This window comes from Aulonocara sp. 'chitande type north' Nkhata Bay, linkage group LG2 (genome assembly GCF_057382095.1).
Source record: "Aulonocara sp. 'chitande type north' Nkhata Bay isolate Kocher_YH1m ecotype deep benthic linkage group LG2, A_spYH_male_GT1.1, whole genome shotgun sequence".
Taxonomy (NCBI): Eukaryota; Metazoa; Chordata; class Actinopteri; order Cichliformes; family Cichlidae; genus Aulonocara; species Aulonocara sp. 'chitande type north' Nkhata Bay.
Window position 1 is genome coordinate 2,557,723 of NC_141345.1, and position 21,921 is coordinate 2,579,643.

Below are 21,921 nucleotides of genomic sequence, written 5' to 3' on the forward strand. Positions count from 1 at the left end.
AAATTGTAAACACTGGAAGATTCCCCCATGTCTTCTGAACAAAACGGTGTAAGAATGACCGTTCTAGCCCCTACGGTTAGGAAATTATGGTCATTTGTTTGAGGGGAGTCGTCACTATGAGAAATAGACTGCAATAATCCTGTGCCTCTCTCTGCTGCGTGTGTAAAAAGATGCACCTTTTTTGGCGGGAAAACGTAAACAGCCACTCTGATTGGTGGATTTAAATTCGGCAGCTCTCTCCCTCTGTGTCTGTCTGTGTGTGTGTGTGTGTGTGTGTGTGTGTGTGTGTGTGTGTGTGTGTTTAGTGGGAGAGAGAGGACCCTGCCCTTATTTGGCAGCATGTCATTGTAGGATTTAAATTGAATATAGTTAGACTGATTGACTGGATTAGAGCCTGTGTTTGTGTGTCCCTCTGTGCATTTGTGTTTCAATATGCCTCCATATTTGTAATTTTGTAAGTTATTGCTATTCTGCTAAATCATAGTATTTCTGGTACTTTTTGGTACTTGTGCTAAATACAGTATTTCTGCTAAATTATAGTATTTCTGCTTTATTATACTATTTGTGCTAAAACATAGTATTTCTACTAAATGTAGTATTTCTGCTTTTTATACTATTTGTGCTAAATTATAATATTTCTGCTTTTTATACTATTTGTGCTAAATTATAATATTTCTGCTTTTTATACTATTTGTGCTAAATTATAATATTTCTGCTTTTTATACTATTTGTGCTAAAACATAGTATTTCTACTAAATGTAGTATTTCTGCTTTTTATACTATTTGTGCTAAATTATAATATTTCTGCTTTTTATACTATTTGTGCTAAATTATAATATTTCTGCTTTTTATACTATTTGTGCTAAATTATAATATTTCTGCTTTTTATAGTATTTGTGCTAAAACATAGTATTTCTACTAAATGTAGTATTTATGCTTAATAATAGTATTTCTATATACTTCTGCCAGGTCCCCAGGCAGCCAATCCTCTGTGAGGACTGAGACATTCAAATTTTCAAATCAGGGCCTGCACAGTTTCCCAGCCAATCAAATAAGTGTCCTGAGGCATTCAAATTTGCATATTGGGGCCTTCGTGGCTTCTAAGCCAGCCAATCATATCTGAGGGCTGAGGAATTCAAATCCACAAATCAGGGCCTGCACGGCTTCCCAGGCAGCCAATCATATATGTGGCCTCAGGCATTCAAATTTGCATATTGGGGGAATTCGTGGCTTCTAAGTCAACAAGTCATCCATGTCGTAAATCTCTAAAAATTCACATTTTAATGATAAATTGTAAACACTGGAAGATTCCCCCATCTCTTCTGAACAAAACGGTGTAAGAATGACCGCTCTAGCCCCTACGGTTTGGAAATTATGGTCATTTGTTTGAGGGGAGTCCTCACTATGAGAAATAGGCTGCAATAATCCTGTGCCTCTCTCTGCTGCGTGTGTAAAAAGATGCACCTGTTTTGGCGGGAAAAAGTACACAGGCTCTCTGATTGGTGGATTCAAATTCAGCAGCTCCCAGGCTGACCTAGAAACTTACTTCTCTCTCCCTGTGCATTTTTTTGCTGATTTTTTCATTTAACAAGTATATTTGAGGGACCCTCAGCATGTTCAGCATTTTTTCAGCTGTCCATTTAGCTTTTCCAATTTTTCTGTTTAACTTATTACTATTGTGCTAAATCATACTGTTTCTGCTATTTCATAAGATATTGTGCTTAATATAGTATTTCTGCTTTTAATAGGATTTGTGCTTAATATAGTATTTCTGCTTTTTATAGAATTTGTGCTTAATATAGTATTTCTGCTTTTTATAGAATTTGTGCTTAATATAGTATTTCTGCTTTTTATAGGATTTGTGCTTAATATAGTATTTCTGCTAAATTATAGTATTTCTGCTTTTTATAGTATTTGTGCTAAAACATAGTATTTCTACTAAATGTAGTATTTATGCTTAATCATAGTATTTCTATATATTTCTGCCAGGTCTCCAGGCAGCCAATCCTCTGTGAGGACTTAGACATTCAAATTTTCAAATCAGGTCCTGCACGGTTTCCCAGCCAATCATATATGTGTCCTGAGGCATTCAAATTTGCATATTGGGGACTTCATGGCTTCTAAGTCAGCCAATCATATCTGAGGGCTGAGGAATTCAAATCCACAAATCAGGGCCTGCACAGCTTCCCAGCCAGCCAATCATGTATGTGGGCTCCAGGCATTCAAATTTGCATATTGGGGAATTCGTGGCTTCTAAGTCAACAAGTCATCCGTGTCATATATCTCTAAAAATTCATATTTTAATGATAAATTGTCAACACTTGAAGATTCCCCCATCTCTTCTGAACAAAACGGTGTAAGAATGACCGTTCTAGCTCCTACGGTTAGGAAATTATGGTCATTTGTTTGAGGGGAGTCATCATTATGAGAAATAGACTGCAATGATCCTGTGTCTCTCTGTGCTGCGTGTGTAAAAAGGATGCACCTGTTTTGGAGGGAAAGAGTGCACAGGCTCTCTGATTGGTGGATTCAAATTCAGCAGCTCCCAGGCTGACCTAGAAACTCACTTTTCTCTCCCTGTGTGTGTGTGTGTGTGTGTGTGTGTGTGTGTGTGTGTGTGTGTGTGTGTGTGTGTGTGTGTGTGACAGAGAGAGAGAGAGAGAGAGAGAAAGGCTTTTAATGGGATGATCTCATTCTAAGATTTAAATTCAATATATTTAGACTGGTTGACTGAATTGGATCTTGTGTGTGTGTCTCTCTGTGCATGTGTGTTTTCTTATGTGTACATATTTGTGATTGTGTGGCTGTTATAGATTTTTTTGCTGATTTTTTTCATTTAACAAGTATAGTTGAGGGACGTTCAGCATGTTCATCATTTTTTCAGCTGTCCATTTTTGCTTTTCCAATTTTTCTGTTTAAGTTATTACTATTGTGCTAAATCATACCATTTCTGCTATTTTATAAGATTTGTGCCAAATACCGTATTTCTGCCAAATATAGTATTTCTGATTAATTATAGTTTTTTCTACCAAATCATAGTACAGTATTTCTGCTTTTTATAGGGTTTGTGCTTAATAAAGTATTTCTGCTAAATTATAGTATTTCTGCTTTTTATAGTATTTGTGCTAAATTATAGTATTTCTGCCAAATTATAATATTTGTGCTAAAACATAGTCTTAATTTAAAATGACAATATTCATAGTTCATCACAGTGTCTCTGGTAAATCACAATATTTCTGCTCTGTTGTACTATTTTTCTAAATCATAGTGTTTCTGTAATGTTTAAGTATTTTTGCCTAAATATATTCTTTCTGTTATCTTATACTATTTCTCCTAAATTCTTGTATTTTTGAGAAGTTATCATGTTTCTGGTAAGTTACAATATTTCTGCTAAATTCTGCTATGCTATTGTATTTCTGCCAAGTATTATGTTTCCTCTAAGATATTGCAGTTCTACTAAGTTATTCCATTTTAGCAAACTTATTTTGCTTCTGCAAAGTTTTTACAATTTCTGCAACTTTTCAGCTTTTTCAGCTAGTTTTTGCATACAGCTTCAGCTTTAAGCATCCACACTGCATTTTCGCAGGAAATGCAAATTTTTCTAGTTATTATTATTATTATTCTTAGGACTTCCGTACACTTTTCGCCGTTAAACTACTTCCACAATTTTCAGCCGATTTTCACCATTCAAATTTTAAACTATTCAGCTATTTTTGCTCTTTCCGGCTATGACTTTTGCTATTTTTAACTATTATACTTTTTAAAATATTCCACTTTTTTCCTTTAATTTGTCCCATTGAAATGAATGGGAAACTTCAGCAATTCTGCTAAAATTTGCTTGTTTTTGAAACTTAACTACTTTCTCATACTTTCACCTAGAACAACCATTCAAATTTTAAAATGTTCACAAATTATTGGGCTATTCAGGTATGATTCAGCTTTTTCAAATCTTTTACTGTTTTACTTTTATGCCTCTTAAAGTTTTGAGTTGCAAAATTGTGATTTTTCACAAAATACATGCGTTGTTATGGTTGCTATGCTCTTGGCTTCCAGTGTGCCACTGAAGCTTTTGCAGTCTTCTCTTCATGTCCGAACAACTGTTTGCTACTTGCTCAATATTCACTCAACTTCCACAAATTATACATCAAAACGTAGGTATTTTTGCTGGCTCTCAGAAAATGTCACTATCATTGTTGTGGTATTCATAGAACTTTCGCAAATCTCCTCAGACTAACACAAGGTCAGAAAACTCTCCATATAAAGTCAATGGAGAGTTTGTTCAAAATCACCGCTGGATTTCTGTAATGAGAGGCATATTCGAATCGTCATATCTCCTTAACGAAGCAAAGTTAAGACATGAGGCTTGTCCCGGCATATCTTCAGACACTCCTGACGCTCACAATTCAAGAATTTCTTTCTCAACTATTACCGTTCTGAAATGAGTTGGACTTGTTTGAGGGTAGGAAATTCGTCCTTCGCTCAGATTTCTTCAGATTTCAAAGTCTGGAAATGAACCACTTTTTTCTCTCGTCATAACTTTTTGTTGGATTTCCACAGAGACCTGAAAATTTCCATGATTGTTCACCAAAGCCTGCTGTCTCTTACGGTGAAAGAATGATATCGATACTCCAAATAGATTTCAAGTTACAAAGCGTTGTTTGAGGGCAAGTCAAGGCAGTTTTTGCTTCGCTCTACTCAGTTATGGTGCATTAGAAGTCAAATATCTTTAATAATTCATATTTTAATGATAAATTGTAAACACTGGAAGATTCCCCCATGTCTTCTGAACAAAACGGTGTAAGAATGACCGTTCTAGCCCCTACGGTTAGGAAATTATGGTCATTTGTTTGAGGGGAGTCGTCACTATGAGAAATAGACTGCAATAATCCTGTGCCTCTCTCTGCTGCGTGTGTAAAAAGATGCACCTTTTTTGGCGGGAAAGCGTAAACAGCCACTCTGATTGGTGGATTTAAATTCGGCAGCTCTCTCCCTCTGTGTCTGTCTGTGTGTGTGTGTGTGTGTGTGTGTGTGTGTGTGTGTGTGTGTGTGTGTGTTTAGTGGGAGAGAGAGGACCCTGCCCTTATTTGGCAGCATGTCATTGTAGGATTTAAATTGAATATAGTTAGACTGATTGACTGGATTAGGGCCTGTGTTTGTGTGTCCCTCTCTGCATTTCTGTTTCAATATGCCTCCATATTTGTAATTTTGTAAGTTATTGCTATTCTGCTAAATCATAGTATTTCTGGTACTTTTTGGTACTTGTGCTAAATACAGTATTTCTGCTAAATTATAGTATTTCTGCTTTATTATACTATTTGTGCTAAAACATAGTATTTCTACTAAATTATAATATTTCTGCTTTTTATACTATTTGTGCTAAATTATAATATTTCTGCTTTTTATACTATTTGTGCTAAATTATAATATTTCTGCTTTTTATACTATTTGTGCTAAATTATAATATTTCTGCTTTTTATACTATTTGTGCTAAATTATAATATTTCTGCTTTTTATACTATTTGTGCTAAATTATAATATTTCTGCTTTTTATACTATTTGTGCTAAATTATAATATTTCTGCTTTTTATACTATTTGTGCTAAATTATAATATTTCTGCTTTTTATACTATTTGTGCTAAAACATAGTATTTCTACTAAATGTAGTATTTCTGCTTTTTATACTATTTGTGCTAAATTATAATATTTCTGCTTTTTATACTATTTGTGCTAAATTATAATATTTCTGCTTTTTATACTATTTGTGCTAAATTATAATATTTCTGCTTTTTATACTATTTGTGCTAAAACATAGTATTTCTACTAAATGTAGTATTTCTGCTTTTTATACTATTTGTGCTAAATTATAATATTTCTGCTTTTTATACTATTTGTGCTAAAACATAGTATTTCTACTAAATGTAGTATTTCTGCTAAATCATACTATTTCTGCTTTTCATAGGATTTGTGCCTAATATAGTATTTCTGCTTTTTATACTATTTGTGCTTAATATAGTATTTCTGCTTTTTATAGGATTTGTGCTTAATATACTAGTTCTGCTTTTTATAGGATTTGTGCCTAATATAGTATTTCTGCTAAATATAGTATTTCTGCTTTTTATAGGATTTGTGCCTAATATAGTATTTCTGCTTTTTATACTATTTGTGCCTAATATAGTATTTCTGCTTTTTATAGGATTTGTGCTTAATATAGTATTTCTGCTAAATTATAGTATTTCTGCTTTTTATAGTATTTGTGCTAAAACATAGTATTTCTACTAAATGTAGTATTTATGCTTAATCATAGTATTTTTATATATTTCTGCCAGGTCCCCAGGCAGCCAATCCTCTGTGAGGACTTAGACATTCAAATTTTCAAATCAGGGCCTGCACGGTTTCCCAGCCAATCATATATGTGTCCTGAGGCATTCAAATTTGCATATTGGGGCCTTCATGGCTTCTAAGCCAGCCAATCATATCTGAGGGCTGAGGAATTCAAATCCACAAATCAGGGCCTGCACGGCTTCCCAGGCAGCCAATCATATATGTGGCCTCAGGCATTCAAATTTGCATATTGGGGGAATTCGTGGCTTCTAAGTCAACAAGTCATCCATGTCGTATATCTCTAAAAATTCACATTTTAATGATAAATTGTTAACACTGGAAGATTCCCCCATCTCTTCTGAACAAAACGGTGTAAGAATGACCGCTCTAGCCCCTACGGTTAGGAAATTATGGTCATTTGTTTGAGGGGAGTCCTCACTATGAGAAATAGGCTGCAATAATCCTGTGCCTCTCTCTGCTGCGTGTGTAAAAAGATGCACCTGTTTTGGCGGGAAAAAGTACACAGGCTCTCTGATTGGTGGATTCAAATTCAGCAGCTCCCAGGCTGACCTAGAAACTTACTTCTCTCTCCCTGTGCATTTTTATGCTGATTTTTTCATTTAACAAGTATATTTGAGGGACCCTCAGCATGTTCAGCATTTTTTCAGCTGTCCATTTTGCTTTTCCAATTTTTCTGTTTAACTTATTACTATTGTGCTAAATCATACTGTTTCTGCTATTTCATAAGATTTGTGCTTAATATAGTATTTCTGCTTTTAATAGGATTTGTGCTTAATATAGTATTTCTGCTTTTTATATGATTTGTGCTTAATATGGTATTTCTGCTAAATTATAGTATTTCTGCTTTTTATAGGATTTGTGCTAAAACATAGTATTTCTACTAAATGTAGTATTTATGCTTAATCATACTATTTCTGCTTTTTATAGGATTTGTGCTTAATATAGTATTTCTGCTAAATTATAGTATTTCTGCTTTTTATAGGATTTGTGCTAAAACATAGTATTTCTACTAAATGTAGTATTTATGCTTAATCATAGTATTTCTATATATTTCTGCCAGGTCCCCAGGCAGCCAATCCTCTGTGAGGACTTAGACATTCAAATTTTCAAATCAGGTCCTGCACGGTTTCCCAGCCAATCATATATGTGTCCTGAGGCATTCAAATTTGCATATTGGGGACTTCATGGCTTCTAAGCCAGCCAATCATATCTGAGGGCTGAGGAATTCAAATCCACAAATCAGGGCCTGCACAGCTTCCCAGCCAGCCAATCATGTATGTGGGCTCCAGGTATTCAAATTTGCATATTGGGGAATTCGTGGCTTCTAAGTCAACAAGTCATCCGTGTCATATATCTCTAAAAATTCATATTTTAATGATAAATTGTCAACACTTGAAGATTCCCCCATCTCTTCTGAACAAAACGGTGTAAGAATGACCGTTCTAGCTCCTACGGTTAGGAAATTATGGTCATTTGTTTGAGGGGAGTCGTCATTATGAGAAATAGACTGCAATGATCCTGTGTCTCTCTGTGCTGCGTGTGTAAAAAGGATGCACCTGTTTTGGAGGGAAAGAGTGCACAGGCTCTCTGATTGGTGGATTCAAATTCAGCAGCTCCCAGGCTGACCTAGAAACTCACTTTTCTCTCCCTGTGTGTGTGTGTGTGTGTGTGTGTGTGTGTGTGTGTGTGTGTGTGTGTGTGTGTGTGTGTGACAGAGAGAGAGAGAGAGAGAGAGAGAGAAAGGCTTTTAATGGGATGATCTCATTCTAAGATTTAAATTCAATATATTTAGACTGGTTGACTGAATTGGATCTTGTGTGTGTGTCTCTCTGTGCATGTGTGTTTTCTTATGTGTACATATTTGTGATTGTGTGGCTGTTATAGATTTTTTTGCTGATTTTTTTCATTTAACAAGTATAGTTGAGGGACCTTCAGCATGTTCATCATTTTTTCAGCTGTCCATTTTTGCTTTTCCAATTTTTCTGTTTAAGTTATTACTATTGTGCTAAATCATACTATTTCTGCTATTTTATAAGATTTGTGCCAAATACCGTATTTCTGCCAAATATAGTATTTCTGATTAATTATAGTTTTTTCTACCAAATCATAGTACAGTATTTCTGCTTTTTATAGGGTTTGTGCTTAATATAGTATTTCTGCTAAATTATAGTATTTCTGCTTTTTATAGTATTTGTGCTAAATTATAGTATTTCTGCCAAATTATAATATTTGTGCTAAAACATAGTCTTAATTTAAAATTACAATATTCATAGTTCATCACAGTGTCTCTGGTAAATCACAATATTTCTGCTCTGTTGTACTATTTTTCTAAATCATAGTGTTTCTGTAATGTTTAAGTATTTTTGGCTAAATATATTCTTTCTGTTATCTTATACTATTTCTCCTAAATTCTTGTATTTTTGAGAAGTTATCATGTTTCTGGTAAGTTACAATATTTCTGCTAAATTCTGCTATGCTATTGTATTTCTGCCAAGTATTATGTTTCCTCTAAGATATTGCAGTTCTGCTAAGTTATTCCATTTTAGCAAACTTCTTTTGCTTCTGCAAAGTTTTTACAATTTCTGCAACTTTTCAGCTTTTTCAGCTACTTTTTGCATACAGCTTCAGCTTTAAGCATCCACACTGCATTTTCGCAGGAAATGCAAATTTTTCTAGTTACCATTAAATTTCAATCATTAAATGTTTACAATCGAAAGGATTAAAAATTAATAAAAGAAAAAAATAGATTAATACATAAAGTCAGTCTAACTTTATCAGGCCAGGTTTTGATCTAGCACAGTTTTTCTACTGATCATTAGCTTGTGGAGGGAAATTGTATGGTGGCTACCAAATACCAAAAGAAATCCAGTGAATCACCAGAAGAACAGAAATGGATTTAAAGGTTTGGGTGGGCCACAGAAGATTTTCAAATTAAAAGTGATACATGGTGCTAGTTTTTGAATGGCAGATCTAATATAAATGATTCAAGGTTTATTTAATTTAACTTAAAATTCTGTATAAAAAAGCCAAAAGTAACAAGAAAATGGAAAATTTTCTGTTAACTAAGGAGAAACGTTTAGGTAGCTTAAGCATACTTTACGTTATTATTGAGGTAGGATTATGCCTTTTTTTTTTTACTTATGTAGTCTCATTTGAAACTTTAAATGCTTGTTTTTGTATTAAATAAATGTTTCATAAACTCTTCACTTTCTATTTATTTCTGATCAAATGTCTTTGAGTAAGGTGCCACTTTATGAAACAATGTCCTAGAAACGCCCCTGCCCAACATGCCTTACAGGGATTTCAAAAAACAAACAAACCAAACAAACAAACTCCAAGGCAAACTTCTATTGTTTGAATAATCAACGATGTGCTGCCATCTGATGAGAATTACCCGCATTGCCAAATATATTCCCGCGACTTTTTTTCTCGCGGTATTTGATCGTTTAATCGATTTATTTTTCATGGTAGCTGCCCGGCATCCAGCTGACAAAGAAAGAGAGAAGAAGAACACGAAGAAGAAATGGGTGTGCGGCAGCCAGCAGCCATCGGAGCCAAACCTCCAGGCTGCTCTGGTTACTCAGCGCCGCCGCACCTGCAGTGACGCGCTGCGGCCTGGGAGAGGAAAAAATAGTCTGCCCGGTGATGCAACGAGTGTTTCAGGCTGCTTTTAAAAGACATGAGAGAAAATCATAAAACGATTTCATTTCTCTCATCCGATGTAAATAACAGGTGTGGATGAGCATTTTAAGGCTCACCTGGGTGTTACGGAAGAGGTAAAAGACGCATGAGAAAATCCCCGCAGTGTAAGTCAGTTTAACGGGTTTTAATTGACAGAAAAACCTGCTGCAGACACGCCGCTGACCTTGCTCGCACACCTACCAATGCTCGTCTCTGAGAGGGTCAGACCGCTGGATTGGAGGCTCTGAGGAGGGGGCATGCTGGCTGGAGGACGTTTTACCGAAGTCCAATCCTCTTCCAAATAAAAATAAATAAATAAATATATATAACTATTAAACAATCACGACTCAGTGCTGGGTGATGTAAATCTGAGGGCTAACGGTGGACGAGCTGGGGCATTCTCTGACGAGCTGTCCTCCGTCCCGCTGAAGCCCGGGCCCGTCTCATTTACATCCCCGCGGCTGCGGAGACCTCGCTCGGCGTCCGTCCTCTCGCCGTGTCGGTGTCGGACAGCAGGTCGCTGGTGCTGCTGCTGGTTGTATGTGCGCATGTCACACACACACACACACACACACACACACACACACACACACACACACACACACACCGAAAAGCAGCTACTCTGGATGCCGTTACTATTTAAATAGTAATATTCGTTACTTTGCGTTACACTCGCAAACCGGTTAGCGTGGATCTGTTTTGCTTACCAGCTGCTGCTAGTTTATTTGCTGAAATATATAAACTGATATCAAGAGGAGCAACTACAAGCCTCAGGGCAACTTAAATTAAAAATCTGTCTAATTGAACCTTTCAGATTAAGACTGAAGTTTCAAAAATGATGTTGATTTAATAGAAATTACAAATAAATAGGAGGTATGAGAGTGAATTAACGAAGAAGCTTCTCGGATGAAGGTGAAACGTCTTCAAGCAACTCAAAGAAGTCCAGACGCTTTTCTTTCCAAGCTCCTTAGACAGTGAATTATCACCGAAAACAGGGATTAAACATCCTACTGAGCGCCTGTTTTGTGACAAATTGAGTTTAAAAGGGTTTTAAATCTTTTTTTAAATTTTGTTTGATATTACGAAGATTTAAATTCACACTTCTAGAGAAGCTCATAAAAAAGTATCACCTTGGTGTTTAGTGAGCCTCAGGACGCGCAGCGAGCGCCACCAACCGTCACAACTACAGCGTTGCGTTCAAGAACTGCGAGACGTTCTGGGAAACTGTTAATCATTTATTCACAGGGATGCTTTTGAGTGCATGTCGAAATGTGAGGAAATCTCAGAAGTATCATGAACAGGAGCTGTTTTTCTTCTAGTGTGGCGGGTTGGAGGAACAGCTGAAAGAGGACTGGAAGAAAGACCAACTTAAAAAAAGCCACCTGGGAATTCCATCCCTGGAAATGTACTCAAGTGGACCTTAATTACAATTTATCACAAAAGCACTCAGACTTGGTTTCTTTCAATAAATTTCTAAAACACAGTGGAAAAATAGCAGCTCAGCTAAAGCAACACATGATATAAGTTGCCACGTCCTAATTGGACAAACATAGCGGTGTCCCTTACACCTGCGTCCCAGTGCTTTTATTCACAAATGAGGAGAGAGGACCTCCCCAAAGGTGCCCGCAGCTTCTCAAAAAAGACCTTCTGCTTTACTAAAAAAGAAAAAGTAATCAACAATGAAAAGACCAGGCAACTCACTTGAACTAGAAACCACTGTATATTTCAATGTATTACCCTAAAAACTAGAATGAAATACAATAAAACCTAAACAAACAGCAGCAGGGGAGTAAACTGCAATTACTCACCAACGACTACTGGGCAGCCAAACACATACCAAGTGAAATGCACCAGATCCACAGACATCACGATCAGACTATAACAACTCTCAATGTAAGTCTCAACACATTAAAACGAATTTCTACATACCTGTATCCAAAGATGAAACCCCCAAAAGACCAGCTGATCCTGAAAAATGGGCTATAATCGAACTTTGATGGAAGGGCTAGAGGAGCACGGTTAATGATGCATTCACAAACACTTAGATACACTAGTTTAACAATTATAAGAAATATGTGTTAATATAATTAAAACAAAAAAAGTGGATTTATAACTTCTTCTATTTGACATGAAATCTGGTTATCAGTTGGGACAAGAGAAAAAGGGCATTTTGGGGGGTTCTCAGGAGCTATTTTGTATTTTAAATGTTATTTGAGAGCTACTTTTTCAACAATTGTGTTTACACTTTGTCTCAGGACAACTGTAATTTACACACACAAACAAAGAAACGAAATGAAAAACAGCCTTATACACTGCCTGTGCACAGACCCTGAGCATGAAATGTGAATGTCCCCCATAAGTGACATTGGAGTATTTTTTAAAATAGTTACTCAATACAAATTAATGTAAAAAATGTCCAGTGTTCTCCAAACAATTTTCATTTCTGATGGAATATTCTGATTTTATGGGCCCCGGCTGCCCAGAAAAATCCTGGAAGCACCCCTGCTCGCTTTTCTTTTGAAGGACATGTTCAGGTTATTAATCTGCACTGACAGGAGAACTACTGACAAATATATTTTTGTGACTTTTAGTTCTCTGCAAACATCCTTATTTGGCTTTTACTGTAAAAAACGCGAGCTCTAACACACACGCACGATTTGCCGCGCATATCTCAAAGAATTGCTTTTTCCATGACGCAATTTCTCTTTTCATGTAAAAGGAGGAGGGGAACTTCTTAGGGACGTTCCCCCCTTCCACTTTAGTATGGGGGTAACAGAACGGTACGTGACCGGAGTGCTAATGGGATCAGGGATGAGGACTACTTCACCAGAGGTTAGTTTATGGTAATCCGTTGAAATTGTGGGTGCTGACAGCTGGATTAGTGCGCATACACGTGCGTGGAGTGTATCTAATGATTGATTTACTTTGATTTGATTTGTGATTTAAGTTAGATAAACACCCGAGTCAAAGATATTTAACTAAGAATTGAAAAATAGTTAATTGCTGGAAGATCTTTGCGCATTTACAGTACGCAGCCAGGCGCTGATTGAGTGTCTTGTGCTGGGAGAGGCTATAAATATTGTATTCACGCTTTGCTTCAGCTTAGCAGACAATGGCTGATGGTGTGCGTGTACAGCATGCAGTGCTGTGATCCAGGCCGCTGCCAAAACGTCTGTGGGACCCAAAAAAGAAAAAGCACTTTGCATCCCACCCCCAGCTTTTCTCCGGCCAGCGCTCATTCACTATGATGCGCGCCTAGTTGAAGGAAGCTCTCCACACCCGGTTCCCCCTGCACGCCTAAAACTTTCTAATGAAATCCCCCAAAACTTTTTGACAAATAATATTTTTTTTCCTCTGGGGGCCAATAGGGTTTTCGACTTATTAATCCGTGTTTTTTTAATTGAAAAGAGAACTTCAGGTATGTCCGACTTTTCATTCATCGATAGAGCACAGATTGTGTATTTCAGATAGCTTGGCTTTGAATTGAAAAGTAATTTAATGGACACCGTGGATTGTGGTTGGTTTAACTGGCACCTTTTCTTTCTGCGAAGAATATGGAGCCCAGTTCCACAGAGGGAGGAGCTGAGGAGAAGCTTGTTAGAAGTCTTGTGAGTGCTGAGATTATTTTATTCTTTTTTCCCTCTGGCTCATGAGCGTTTTTGATGAACCTCAAAGTTATCAACCCCCCTCCCATCCTCCCGTAGCAGCAGATTCTTATAAAGGCCTCTCTCTCGCAAATGATGTGTCCTGTGGCTCCTCTGGGATCTGTGTGTCCTGGCCTCTGGATGCTGAGACTCAGTAACAGCTGGCTGTCAGAGTGACCCTCCAGCTCTGCTGTCTGCAGCTGCTGCTCCAAGCAGGAGGGTCCACTCAGAGGAGGTCAGCTCTCCCAACGAGTGCCACAAGGTCACCAGCGGGTTTATAATTTGCAGAAACGGAGGACAGGACCATCAGTTCATTAATATGCAGAGCGCTGTCTGGCAGTTTATGTTATCGGTCATACTCAGATCAGGAGGCATGCCATTTTTTTCCTGCAGTAATTTGAAAAGCAAATAGGTTTCACTGTAGAACTCAGCAGTTTAGAATATGTGTGGTGAGGGCTTTTTCTCTTCTTCTTTCCACCAGCCTCACAAAGTGATACTCAAGCATGGCCAAGAGCTGGAGGAAGAGCAGGAGGAGCTGGCCGAGCATCAGCCTCTAGAGCAGGAAGACCTCAACTTTGAGAGATGGAAGCGCAGGCCGATTCCCAAGAGGACGCTCCACCAGAAAATAGACGACCTGAAGACATACCTGTGGAATGCAGAGACCAACGAATTCATGGGTCGCTCTGGGAAGAGCTGGAGTGAGTTGATGAAGAAAGAAAAATTCTCTGCTGTTGGGTTATGGGGAAGGGACATTTTGTATCATATATTTTTTAGTGCATATGACCATAACGACACTTTTAATGTTGAGTGCAACACAGTTAATCATCCTAAATAACATGCAAATGTGATGGTTCAGTGTGTGTGTGTGTTTTTTAAGATGCACTCAGCGATAGTTTTAGGGTGAGAAATGTCTTTCCAGTCCAGTGACTGAGCTCACTGTGCTGCGAGTGTGTGTGTGTGTGTGTCCTCATGCTCAATGTTTACATAGGTGCATGGATGATTCAGAGTGTCCCGACAAAAACAGACTGCCTGGGGACGATTCCCCAGCGGGACGCACTGTTCAAGGCCTCACATTGGCCAGGAAACACATTCCTCTACATCTTACCATGCTCTCCACAGCCTCTTTCCCAAAGCCTTGGCGACCTCATTGCTGAACTTAACATGCTTGTGGCCTCTCAGTTGCAGTAAAACACGTAGAGGTGTTCATGTTCTTTTCCCCCGCCCTGTAAATCTAACTGCCAAATCGAGCTTTGGGCGCTGGAGAACTTTTTTGGCATGAGCGACACACTGGACGAGTTTGTTGAGTCACTGGTGATGGAGCAACCTCTTGGTATAACCAGGGTAGTTGCTATGTGATGCTGTTGAGCCCCCTCTCTTTTCACACAATGGCAAACACGATCCAACTGTGTGCAGAAAGAACTTCTAAGGAAAGTGTGTGTTACTTGCATAAGCTGCAATGCCGGATCCCCGGGCCACATAACCAGTGTGTGTGCACACTTGTGGAAGAGTGGGGCCCATGTGTCTGCTGAAGAAAGACCCCGAGTTGAAGTCTGTGCTGCGTGTCCTGTGAGACGAGTGTGTAAGAGGGGACACAATACCAGAGTGGGGTGATTGGGGTTCCTTGGAGCTGGCTGTGCCTCTATGGCTGCAAAAGGACCTTCACTACGATGGCAACCGGAGGTTCACTGTGTTCCTGAGTGAAAGGACAGCTGGGAGAATTCTCACTGAGCTCAAACAGAAAGGCCTTTGTGGCTCAGGGGATGCAACGCTGGCTACAGCTAGTCCCCTGTGAAATTGCCCACACAGCAAAAGCCATTTTATTTAGGACACGTTTAGCTTGATTAGTAGCTAATGGACTGTTAATTGAAAATTGCAGACCAGTGCTATTTCTCAGGATTTCTTTGGCACAAGGTCCGTGCTTTAGCTAAGTATGGGTTTCATACCAAAGCCAGTGGAGTTATTCGCAAATGCAGACACGAGGGGACCACAGTGCTTTTTTTTATTCCTAAACAAATTAGTGACCGTCCTGATCAAGGACAGTAGCTGGAGTCCAGACAGACCAAATGGTTTGCCTGAGCAAAGTGGGAATTGTTCATGGTTCGTTATTCCCCTTCACTCAGATCAGATGTAATTTATCAGGAGCTGTGTTGTCTGTTATGTAATCCACATTTGTGCAAGTACTCCCTAATGCCTCTTTTTATTTTTTTCCTTCACTCTCACCATTCAGGCCTCATCCTACTCTTCTATGCTGCACTTTATTTGTTTCTTGCAGCCATGTTTGGCGGCTGTTTGTTTTGCCTCATGTGGTCTATTAGTCCCTACCACCCCACCTTCAACGATAGAGTGATGCCACCAGGTAACTATAACTCCAAACTCAAACCACCTCCTCTGTTCTCTGTCCCTCTAGCTGTCCTTCTGTCTGTTGCTTCTCCCTGAATCTCAGCACAGTTGACTGTCTCTGCGTCTCCACTGGCAGGTATGACGATGGCCCCGCACCTAGAAGGCCATGAGATTGCTTTTAACGCATCTGATCGCAAATCCTGGAGGAAGTACGCCAGGTCTATGGAGGAATATCTAAGACGTGAGTGATGCGATCGAGGTGGGGTGGTCAAAGCTGGGAGGTCTGACAAGGTTGTTGAGTTTGTTTAAAATGAAGAGACATGGAATGGGTTAATCCTCATCTTCACTGCCTTTGTCCCTCTTTTTTCTATTTGGTCCTTGCAGGGCATGCTGGGAAGGGAAGCCTCTTTGTGGGCAGAGGGTTGCTATTCAGTCCTGGGTGTTTTTTTTCACAATCATCTTTTGTCAGGCTTTCTTAATCAGAGGCCTGCGCCTGGCAGGGCACTGCAAAGGTTTATTTATGCCCTCCTCTCTCTCTCATTCTCCCTCCCCCTTTCTCTCTGCTCTGTACTTTCAGCGTATAACGATGCTGCTCAGCAGAGGAAGAATATTCCCTGTGATAAGGAGACATACTTCATGCAGGACGACTTGGACGAGGCTGCAGAGCGGAAAGCGTGTCAGTTTAAACGGTCCTGGTTGGGGCAGTGTTCAGGGCTGCAGGACGCCAACTTTGGCTATTCTCAGGGAATGCCATGCATCCTCCTTCGAATGAACCGGGTAAAAAAAGATGGATTTTAAAATATCAGAAATCCAGATTACTGTACTGTGAATCAATTTTACTATCAATTTACTGTGTGAGTGACATCTTGTGGTCATTCTAGGTAAGACAGAGAGAAAGCCTTTTGTCATTGGGTGCTTATTTCATGCCTAATTAGAAACATTTTTGAATGTTTTCACATATTTATTTGTGATTTTTCTTGCAAACAGAAACAGTCGGTGCCCCACAAAGAGGGCAAAGGAAACTCACCATCAGCTGTGCCTTAAAAAAAAATCTACTTATCTAATTCAGTTTGGGACAAAGATGATACATAGCGTGTGCATGCAAACAATGCAGGATGGAAAAACTACAAGAGAGAAAATGAGGCTTTGGCATATTAAAAAAATTGGAATATTTCACTTTTAAATGTAAAGACATTGTCAGATGAATCCACAAAGGTGCATCTTTACATTTGTGCTTACAGAGTGAGACATTTTCCCTCTTACTCTTGTTCTTCTTTAATAGATCCTCGGTTACTTACCTGGTCAGGGGAAACCGATAAATGTGACCTGTGGCGTTAAGGTAAAGTTTTTCTTTCTTGATTCTTTGACTCATGACTGAAAGTGTATAAAAATAAGTAAGTCTGTAAAATAGACTTACTATTTTAAGTTTCTCTCTCAGAAAGGACCACCAGAAGTCTTGGGAAAAATTGAGTTTTTTCCCAAAAGCATTTTTGAAAACAAGTATTATCCATACTACGGGAAGCTGAGACATGTGAGTGAAAGTTTCATGATTGTCGGGGAACTGCTGCAGCAGCAGTCGAATTTAAAACACCCGTCGGGTCTTAATCTTCTGTCTCTCGTCTCTCAGGTAAACTACTCTTCACCAGTCGTGGCTGTACGTTTTACGGGCGTGCAGCAAGGCGCTAACATCCAAGTACAATGCAAACTGAACGGAAAGGGCATCATTAACGATTCTCCCACTGACCGCTACCTGGGCAGCGTGACCTTCTCCTTGGAGGTCGGAGCGTAAGGCGAAGGTGTCGCAGGACGCTCACAAGACGAGGCAGGAAAACATTCACGAGACAAGATTTATACTGAACCGTTATTTTCCATGAGATATGTAATTTGCCCCTGTCCTCGTCTTTCACTTAAATATCTTCTGCTGTGAAACAAAATCCTCAAGAAGTAGGTATTTACTCGTGTTTTTTGTTGTTTCTTTGTACCACGAGTGTGCTACTGGCACCTGCACCCACAACAAACAGTGCTGAGCACAGGAACGAGTGCCTAGAGCGAGTTATTCCTGTTCGATTCCTGATATTTTGTAATGATTAGTGAGATTAACCGCACTAAATTACACTCTGCCCATTAGTTAGAGTTTCTGGCTATGCAAATCCAATTATGAATTAAACATTAATAGGGAACTAGAGTTCTTTCAGGTTAGATCGTACGTTTTTGTGCACATTTTTGTGCGACCAAGTGTACTAATTTGTTTTGCATTATATTTTTCAAACATGTATATTGTAAGAATTCAAAGAACTATCATGCAAACACTGAAAGCAGGACTTGTACTGTACTTACACAGTAAAAAAAAAGACATAATAAATGCAAATACATGATTACTATATTTTTGTTGAATAGAGCAGTATTATACATTTATGATAAAGTATCACTTCTTCTTTTGTAAAAAATATTCGCTTTGGAAAATGAAATACTATACATGACTGATCAATAAAGAGACGCACTGTGCTGTGAAATAGTTTGTCAAAGGTCTGCACCGTTTTAATTATGCTATAACTATTTTGTGATAGTATTAATCATGCCTGAACTGTGCTACTAAACTTGGTATCAGTGTTGTATTTATTCCTATTATAGCTCTTACAATAAATACAGTGTTCTGGTATGTACTGCAAGTTTTCTTCCACATCACTAACAGCCTGCACAGACTCTGACATGTTGCTACAACATCTAAATTGATTTACTGCAGAAGTCTCATTTTTTAAAGAATGTCGTATTATACAGAGGCAGCTGCTATAAAACAAGGTTATAAAGTAAACACTTAATGCTTCCTTAAGAAGTAAGAGGCTGCTGCTCAAATGCAAAATGCACTTGATTAACCACAAACCAAGCAAGAAAGACAGCAGCAGTGATCTTAGAGAAGTAATTATTGCTGCCCATCAGTTTGGGAAGCGTTTCTAAACAACTTTAAATCCATCATTCTAGAGTGAGACTGATTACGTACATTCAAATTTCCAGTACCAACTTTATTGGCATCTCAACAGCTGTGTTTTATGCTGGTGTTGAACAAAGAGGCCAATCAACACGCTTACCATCCACTGGAGGGTAAGTGTAAGGAATTGGTTCTCAGACTTTTTGAATCGTTAACCACAAAAATTTAATTCTAGTAAAATGTGTAATTGGAGGTATAATGAGGACCCAAGCACAGGACATGGAAGCAGGTTGAAACATTGGCTAAAGAAGCCCTGAAATGGATAAGGGTAATACAACTGCAGGCATCCAGGAACTGAAGAGTAATAAGAGATTAACACGAGGGGGCTCTACCAAAGGGAGGATCGTGTTTTCATTTTATACTTCGCTCTTAGCTTTTCATGCCCCAGTGCAGCAGCTCTTCGTCTCTGTGTTGTTGACAAAAAGAGGGGGTACCACTCAAACGCTTTGTCTACATTTTTGCTTCAAGTTCAGATAAAATGTCAGAAACCCATTTATACAAAGTCAGCATTGATACTCGTCTCCATATCAGTTCAGCATTGTGCAACTCCAGGGTCAACTTGTTTTCATGTCAGTAGCTGGCATGAGAGTCACGGCTGTGCGTGCTTGTTACAGGTCATAAAAAGCAGGTAGCCAATCAAAGTCAAATGCACAGTTTAGGCCATTTGATCGTTCAGCAGTGTAAATGTTTACGCCCGTTAACCTTTGAATGCAGTTTAGTCGCAAGACTCTCGAGCTTGTAGGGAAAGTTCCTACGACACTGGCAATAGTCACCTACAAGTTCTAATGATGTTATCGAGCACATGTTTTAATTAATTATTCAAAGAACACAGAGAGGGTAGATTTTTTTTTCTTTATATAATGTTCCTGAAACGTTAAAAGTTAAACTAAGACATTCTCCCTGCAGCATGTTGAGCATGGCTTGGAGTACCAGATTATACTCTAATCTTTTATGAAACATTCCCACAATGATATTAAGGTGGGAAAACATCCTCCAAACAACATTATGAAATGAAAATGAAAATTAACAGATTGCGTTAGAGCAGTGGTGTCAAACATAAGGCCCAGGGGCCAGAAATGGCCCAGCAAGAATGCCAATCAAGCCCACTAGATGGCTTTTTATAGCATTATAAAACATTTTAAATTTTATAACATTTCTAAATGATAAAGGCCTCCACCCTTACTACACCAAAGTAATTAACTAAAAGATGATCAATTAAAGGAAAGAAAATTTCCAGTTTTTCTGAAAAAATAACTTTTCTGTCGGTTAACAAAAAAAACCAAAAAAAAAAAACGTTCTATTTTATGACAGGACAGTCCGGTGAATGAGCAATTTCACACATTTATTTCTTAGCAGCAGAGATGATTTGCATTTCTTTTTCGTGTGTTGAGATATCTCAGGGATTACATATTAAGGTAAACATCTTAACCTGACAGAAAGGAGTGTTTTGCTGTTCTGGCCCACTTAAAATGAAAGTGGGTCGTATGTGGCCCACGGTATAAAATGACTTTGATATCCCTGCATTAGAGGTGAGTATTAGAGTAGCAGCTCATCAGGTTCACAGGTTATTTTAATTTCTTAAGTACTAAAAGTAGAGTAACACGTTTTCTTGTCACTGGTTGACAAGAAACTAAACTAAGCAAAATTACAACCCACTGACAAATGTGACCTTAAGCACAGGTTGGGTGGAGACCCATTAGGTGTTCAGTGTGTCCGAGGTTAAATGAATCCTGACCATGAAGCCATGGTGGTAGACAGGTTGACTGATGAGGTCAGGCATGAGTCTCTGTGGACTATGATGTTTGCAGATGACATTGTGGTCTGTAGGGAGAGAAGGCAGCAGGTGAAAGAGCTTTGAGAGATGGAGGAATGAAGGTCAGTGGAAGCAAGACAGAATACATGTGTATGAATAAGAGGGAGACAGGTGTAACAGTGAAGCTGCAAAGAGTAGAGGTAGTGAAGTATTTGAAATACTTGAGGTAAACCATCCAAAGCAATGGGCAGTGCATGAGAGAGGTGAATAGAGTGCAACCAGGCTGAAGAATATCAGGGCTGATTCATGACAGAAGAGTAGCGAGACCAGCTCTGATGCATGGTTTGGTGATGGCGGTACGGCCAAAATGACAGGAGGCCAAGATGAAGGAAAGCGCAGGGTGAGTGACTCGGAGACAAATTTAGAGAACAAAGCTGAGATGGTTTGGATGTGTGCAGAGGAGGAACAGTAGATATATTGGATAAAGGGGGTTAAAGATGGAGCGACCAGCTAGGAGGAAACGAACGACCACAGAGAAGATTCATGGATGTAGTGAAGGAGGACATGCAGAGGGTTGGTGTGACAGAGGTGGAAGATGCTCAGGTGATCCGTGGTGGCGATCCCTAAAGGGAGTAACTGACAGGAGGAGGAGGTAATGTTTGGCAACGTTGTGTGAACATTTTCTGAAACATTTTTAGTTTTGCATGATTACGATGGGAAAACCCCCCCCCCCAAAAAAACCCCCAACTCCCCAAACATTTAGAGGCCTGATGTTTATGAAATGCTCCTCTAATTTAATATTAACCTAGGTAGAGTGCTTCACCTGAAGTATTCTGAGGATGCTGTCAGGCTAACAAATACAACATGATCTGGTTTCACATCCATCTTTTAAAAGTGTTGAACTAAATGGTTTGATTATCATAAAATGTGGACTACCAATCCATCCAGAGGGTTTGCAAAGTCAGCTGATAAAATGTTAAAACCATCAGAGCATAAAGTAGAACAACATTATCACTGAAGATTTTTTTAAAGCAGGTTATCACCAAAGACTTTAAAGGGACCCTGCTTTAAGCATCAATAGGACAGCAGTCAGGAGATGAGTTTTTCTAGCTAAGTCTGCACCTTGACAAGTAAAGCAAAGTAGAAACAGTTAAGAAAAAAATAAATGACAATGA

General features: G+C 38.7%; 2 protein-coding genes across 6 annotated transcripts in view; one reads left to right on the forward strand and one right to left on the reverse strand.

Annotated features, from left to right (window-relative positions):
- Positions 1 to 10,541, reverse strand: part of tmem255a (transmembrane protein 255A) — a 30,431-nt gene extending 19,890 nt beyond the window's left edge. For all 3 annotated transcript variants that reach the window (XM_086301538.1, XM_086301529.1, XM_086301548.1), the window contains exon 1: positions 10,225 to 10,541. In XM_086301538.1, coding sequence (XP_086157664.1) covers positions 10,225 to 10,282 — 58 coding nt within the window. In that variant the 5' untranslated portion in view covers positions 10,283 to 10,541. The remainder of the gene's footprint in view (positions 1 to 10,224) is intronic.
- Positions 10,542 to 12,703: 2,162 nt separating this feature from the next.
- Positions 12,704 to 18,666, forward strand: atp1b4 (ATPase Na+/K+ transporting subunit beta 4). 3 transcript variants are annotated; one of them, XM_086301578.1, is made up of 9 exons: positions 12,772 to 12,855; positions 13,575 to 13,631; positions 14,149 to 14,365; positions 15,895 to 16,023; positions 16,144 to 16,248; positions 16,585 to 16,784; positions 17,290 to 17,346; positions 17,446 to 17,538; positions 17,635 to 18,666. In XM_086301578.1, the coding sequence occupies exons 1-9, from the start codon at positions 12,787 to 12,789 to the stop codon at positions 17,794 to 17,796; spliced, it is 1,089 nt and encodes a 362-aa protein (XP_086157704.1). In that variant the 5' UTR covers positions 12,772 to 12,786; the 3' UTR covers positions 17,797 to 18,666. The 3 variants fall into 3 exon arrangements, with proteins under 3 accessions (XP_086157688.1, XP_086157704.1, XP_086157696.1); XM_086301570.1 differs by lacking the exon at positions 12,772 to 12,855 and adding an exon at positions 13,250 to 13,441; XM_086301562.1 differs by lacking the exon at positions 13,575 to 13,631 and having other exon boundaries at positions 12,704 to 12,855.
- The last annotated feature ends 3,255 nt before the right edge of the window (positions 18,667 to 21,921 follow it).